The 6,000-nt window shown below is 49.4% G+C and overlaps 1 protein-coding gene across 1 annotated transcript in view; it reads right to left on the reverse strand.

The window, feature by feature from the left end:
- The window catches only part of LOC114704588 (aldehyde oxidase 4), a 67,912-nt gene extending 62,298 nt beyond the window's left edge, over positions 1–5,614 (reverse strand). The window contains exons 1-3 of the mRNA XM_037210395.1: positions 5,430–5,614; positions 1,634–1,687; positions 1,311–1,314 (exon numbers count right to left, since the gene is read on the reverse strand). Of these exons, the coding sequence (XP_037066290.1) occupies positions 1,311–1,314; positions 1,634–1,687; positions 5,430–5,483 (112 nt within the window). The 5' untranslated portion in view covers positions 5,484–5,614. The remainder of the gene's footprint in view (positions 1–1,310; positions 1,315–1,633; positions 1,688–5,429) is intronic.
- Between the last annotated feature and the right edge of the window lie 386 nt (positions 5,615–6,000).

The raw sequence follows: 6,000 nt of genomic DNA on the forward strand, positions 1-6,000 counted from the left end.
GTGTGTGTGTGTGTGTGTGTGTGTGTCTGTGTGTGTCTGTGTGTGTCCACGTGGAGGCCAGAGGCCAACCTCAATGCCATTCCATAGGCACAGTCCTTTTGAGAAAGGGACGCTCTCTCACTGGTCTGGCACTGGACAAGTAGGCTGTCCGTGAGTTCCAGGCATCTTCTGGTCCCTGCCTCCCCTGTGTACCACTCCTGGCATTTTCAATGCTTTTTTAAAGTGTTGAACTCATGTCCTTGCAAGACAAATACATTGCTGACTGAGCTGTGCCCCTAGCCCCAGTGAGTACATATTTTTAACTTAAAAAAGTAGTATAGTCTCACGGGAAGAATGGGACAGACCACCCTGTACTTCCATGACCCAGCTCTCCTGGGTTGATGACGGCCACGTGGCTACGGCAGGCTGTAGTGTGATACTAAAACCAGAGCCTTGGGCTAGAGAGATGGTCACTGGGTAGAGGAGCCTGCCACTGAGCCTGAATCTGATGCTGATGCCCGGAGCTCATGCGGTAGGAGCAGAGAACTGACTCCTTCAAGTTGTCCTCCTCCCCTCCTCCTCCCCTCCTCCTCCTCCTCCTTCTCCTTCTTCTTCCCTCTCTCCCTCTCCCCCCCCCTCTCTCACCAAATGTGGAAAAAAGAGCCCAAACTCAGGAACTTAGCAGTGGCTCCGTATTGGTAACTGGGGGACCGCTGATGCAGAACCCCCCTGTTACATACACATGTACACGCCTGTGTGTGCAGTCCTGTGCAAGCTCATGTAGAGATTGTGTGACCACAGCCCCACGGTCACTAGCCAGTGCTGGTCCCTCACTGTTGCACCCAGACACAAGGGACGCTTCTTGGAGGACGGTTTACCAGCATCTGATGGAAACCTCGGAGGAAAGGAAAATCGAGCCCAGACAGTAAAAAGAATAAGAAGGTCAGAGGTGAAAATCTGAGAGGACATCGGTGACACGTCAGGGTTTTGAAATATATTTATAAAAATTTGTTTTCTCTGCTAGGAATTATGCAAGGGTGTAGGAGGAGTCAGCTAAAAAGTCCTGCGGGGACACCATTATCAGGGACACACGCCCTGATCATTTGGCAGGGCACAAGTTTGCCTAGAGATGTTGAATCACTGGGATGTGTACGGGCCTCAGCAGTCATGAAGTTGCTTCCAGAGTAAACACTCACACTCCACTGGAGGGTTCTTTCAGTTTTGTTCAGGTGAAGATACAATCAATCAAATATGAATCCATAAATCCATTATACATCCATACAGCCATTCTCTGGACTCCAACTAGATGCCCTGAATGGAACTCAAGTCACTTACCTAGAATGAATGCAGGGGACTTTTCTTATCATTACTCTTTAAAAGATTTATTTTTGTTAATTTTATTTGTGGGTCTGTGTCTATATGAATGTGTGCTGTGTTTTTGTGCGTGCGTGCGTGCAAAAGAGGGCGTCAGCTCCCCCTGGTGCTGGATGTGTGAATCGCCAGGTGGTTGTGAGCGGTCTCACGGGGGGTTGGGACTTGAACTCAGTTCTTCTGGAGGACCGGTAACTGCTCTCACCACGGAGGCACCACCCCCACCAGCCCTTCTGATCACATCTAACCATTTTCTCCCCATTTGCAGTCAAAGGATATGAACTTTCCTCAAGTAGAACAGCAGATTGACTTCGGGATCAGCCCTCTCCTCTATGACCTACATTGGGAAACAAGAGAGGGGGCGAGGAAGATGCCGCCATGGGTTACAGCAATCCAAGTCTTTGTTCGGAGGGCGTGTTTATAATATGGGTGGCTTTACAAAAACCTCTTATTAGTGATTCTTGAACCCCAAAGTCTGAAGAAATAGTGAAGCTTTATTTCAATGTCTGAATTTTCTATCGTCTGTGACCGACAAGCTTTATTCCTGACTTCCTCGAGAAGGACTGAAGGGGAAACAGAGGCACAGAAGTGACTCGGATAACTCGTAGCCATAGAGAGTTGTGAAAGTGTGTTAGCCAGAGAGGATGTTCCTTAGCACCAGGGCCCTCGCTTCCCAGCTCTACCAGTGCGTGAGGGAAAGCCAAGTGGCACCCATCACGGCTCTCCCCTCCCCTCAGCGCCACGTGTTACTGGAGTTGGCCCAGAGGGAAGGCCGCTGCCCTCGGGACCTGGAGGAACCCGGCCAGTCTCTCTGCGGGGACAGCCAGGCGAGATGGGGAAAGCAAGTCGGAATGCCCTCACCGGGAAGCAGAGCAGCGCGGAACCCAGACACGGAGGGCACGGTCCTCCACCGCGCTTTGTGTTCACATCGCCTTTGTGCAAGGCAAACGGACCACCGACGTCTTCGCTCCACACCTCCGGTCTGCAGTTCTCCTTCTAAAGCCCTCAGAAGATTTACCAAAGCAGAGATCAGCCCAACACCCACACTACAGACGCGCGTGCGTGCGTGCGTGCGTGCGTGCGTGCGTGCGTGCGTGTGTGTGTGTGTGTGTGTGTGTGTGTGTGTAGGGGCCTGAGAGCAGAGGCACTACAGGGGCGGAGCATCCGAATCTCATGTTCTTTAACACCCTAACTGTGAGACCAGGGAGATGATTGACAAGCCGGGAACAAGACAGCAACAGGGGCTGATAACCGAAAGAACTCGGCAGATCCTTCTTCCTGTTTCCTCTGTCCCTAGATCCAGGCCCGATGACACTCAAGGCTTGGACTTCCTGCTACAGCATTCTTGGTAAATACTGTACTTTCCGTCCTCACCGTCAGCAGGACTCCGATCGCCACACTGCTGTCCCTGTCAGTCACGCCTGTCTCAGGTCCAAAGAGCACCGAGTATGGCCGGGCTCCAAAAGAAGAGTGGGATTTGCTTTGGGGCGGTTACAACCTGCTTGCTGCAAATCAGACGTCAAGCGGCCAGCATTCCCAGCCACTTAAAAAGATCTCGGGAACTGTGAGAAGGAACAAATCTCTTCTCAGGAAGCACATGAAAGGGGAGCAAGCTCATCAATAATCGCCAGTGTGTAAATAAAAACAACAAAGCCAGGCGGCGGCGGTGGTGCACGCCTTTAATCCCAGCACTTGGGAGGCAGAGCCAGGCGGATCTCTGTGAGTTCGAGGTCAGCCTGGTCTACAGAGTGAGTTCCAGGAGAGGCGCAAAGCTACACAAAGAAACCCTGTCTCGAAAAACAAAACAAACAAACAAACAAATAAAAAACCAACAACAGGCCGGTCGGTGGTGGCGCATGCCTTTAATCCCAGCACTCGGGAGGCAGAGGCAGGCAGATCTCTGTGAGTTCGAGGCCAGCCTGGGTTACCAAGTGAGTTCCAGGAAAGGCGCAAAGCTACACAGAGAAATCCTGTCTCAAAAAACAAAAACAAAAAAACAAAAACAAAAAAAAAAAAAAAAAAAAAAAAAAGAAAAAAAAAAAACCAACAACGACAGGAAGAGTAGCAAAATGCAGGAAGTCAGCCTGTAGCAAGCACCTGCATGCCAGATATCGATGAAACAGATACGTTCATGGAGAAAGCGCTTGGCATTCCGCCCACTGTGGGGAATGCAGCCCGTACTGTATTCTGGCAAGCCACCAGGGCGATCTATGAAACAGCCTTGCTGTGATTTCACAGTCACCCAGCAGCTCTCTGCTGAGGAGTCTATGGAAGGATGTTCATCCAGCGTTGGAGGAGGGAGGGCTTGGGGGGAACAGAAAGGTGCCTGTGTCTCCAACAGTAGGACAAGCTCGCGACAGATAAGCACACCCTAGAAGGCCATGCACTGATGAGGCAAATTTTCACAGAGGAACGTGTACAAATCCAAGACCAGGGCTGAGCCCCCCCCCCCCCCCCGCCCCCAAACAAAACAAAACAAAGGAGGTTTGCATTTCACGCTGCTGTTTTCACAAATTCAGAACCCAGGCACCACAAACACGGCCTCTGCCTCAAGGGAACAGGAAGCAGATGGGAAAGATACAGGTTTGAAATGGTCAGGAAAGCATACAGGGGAGGCACAGGAAATAAGAGTGTTGACATAGGAAACAGAAGCAGAACCTTGGGGAGTCTGTTGGGTGGTGGGTAGTCATGGACACTGTGCCTCAGTCAACGTGAGCCCTCTGTCTAAAGAAAGGAGCCAGTTGTGGCCATGAACCCTCTTCAGGGTTGTGTAGATTGTCCCCTTTTGTGACATCTATAATTTGTTCAAGAAATATGTAGGATAAAATGAGCTAACAGCTCTTACACTTCAGATATGAATTTAAGAGACTGGAAACTGGTGTTGGGAGTGTGGAAGCGAGCATGTTAGCATTGAAACATTAAACAACATTGGAGGACAAGTCCACAAAAGCCATTTCCCACCCACAGACGGCAGCCCTGCTGTCTTTAGACGGTCACTCAGCAGCTTCGAGGCTGACGTCCTGGGCTCTTTCGGGTCGTTCCAGATTGCTACCCTGGGTTTTCACTCCATTCTGCTTTTTTCCTTTCAGCCAGTCTGTCTGTCTCTTTCTCATTCTGTGTTTACAAGTTTACAGGGGTCTCAGAAGTGACTTTTTCACAACTATTTGACTGGGAAAATTGCTAAGAATTTTTGCTTTTATTGAAGTTTTGTTTCTTCCACTAAAAAACTCAGCAACTGCCGGGTGGCGGTGGTGCACACCTTTAACCCCAGCACTTGGGAGGCAGAGCCGGGCAGATCTCTGTGAGTTCGAGACCAGCCTGGTCTACAGAGTGAGATCCAGGACAGGCACCAAAACTACACAGAGAAACCCTGTCTCGAAAAACCAAAACAGCAACCCCCCAAACCCCCCAAAACAAACAAACAGAAAACCACTCAGCAACAGCACTATTGAGGTATGGGAAACAAGAACCATAACAAATTCCTAAAAATTTTAATTTAATTTTTCCTTGTTAATTGCCACACACAAGTAAATATGAATTCTGACTATAAAGCACGCCAAACTTCCCATGTGCTAGTTTTCACCTTAAGAACAAAGTTGAGAACATTTTCCGGCCCTGTCCTCTGCAGAGGCTGCCAGAGGTGCTTCTGCCTCCGGGGTGATGATGGGCTAGGCTGAGGGAATTGCTATGGTATGAGAGTCCTTGGCTGTGGTTACTTTCGGGGTCCTGCCTCTTTCCTGTGCAAAGGACATTAGTGAACTCGGGAGGCCCTCATATCCAGCCAACACAGAAGGGACGTCAGCCGCCCACCCCTGCAGCGTGAAGCTGCCCTGTCAGAATTTGCGCTTGTCACCATAAACAAATAAAAGGTTCTTTTCCTTACTGACTCCAAGTAAGGATGGAAAGCAAGCAGACACCCCACGCTTTCATAATTTGATGCCAAAAATGGAGATAATGACTCATGTTTAAATTTGTACCCCTCCTAAAGAGACAGGAGATGCACCACATGAAGAAGAAAAAGAAGTTAGACTTTTGCTCTGCGTAAAGGAAAATCCACATTAGTCATGCCAGAAACTTACCTTCCTTCCGTTCACAAAAAAAATCAGCTCATCAGAATCGGAAACGGAGGGCATCGTGTCAATGGAAAACCAAAAACACAAAAAGGAGACAGTTTCCTGCTGGCAAATCTACCTATCTGTCCGTCTCAGGCACACCAAAGCGGGAGCTTGTGTACCTATCAGGGCCGGGGCAGTGGAAGTTGGCAGTGCAGCCCAGCGCTGGTGATTTATAGTCCTGCTGGCAGCCCTGCCTGCCTGGCCCACAAGGCTTGGCAACTCTTGGCAGCATCTGGTTCTCTCTCTGGCATGAGTGAGTCAAGAATTCCCATGGCTGCTTGAAGTGACTGGTTTATCCATGGTGGGTTTGGACCCGGGCTAATCTATGAGAGGTGACTTTTAATTCAACGATAACAATGGCCCTTAGAAAACTAACCAGCCTATCAACCAATACCATGCTGTCCGCACTAGGGGGATTGATCCCTTCTCCGGTTTTTCTTGTGTTTAACTGCAAAGGGAGATTCTCTCATGAGTGTGACAAAAGACCTCAAGTGCAGCTTTGATTTTCTTATTAATTCATTTTATGTGTCTGTGT

Source organism: Peromyscus leucopus, chromosome 13, assembly GCF_004664715.2.
Source record: "Peromyscus leucopus breed LL Stock chromosome 13, UCI_PerLeu_2.1, whole genome shotgun sequence".
In the NCBI taxonomy this organism is placed as follows: Eukaryota; Metazoa; Chordata; class Mammalia; order Rodentia; family Cricetidae; genus Peromyscus; species Peromyscus leucopus.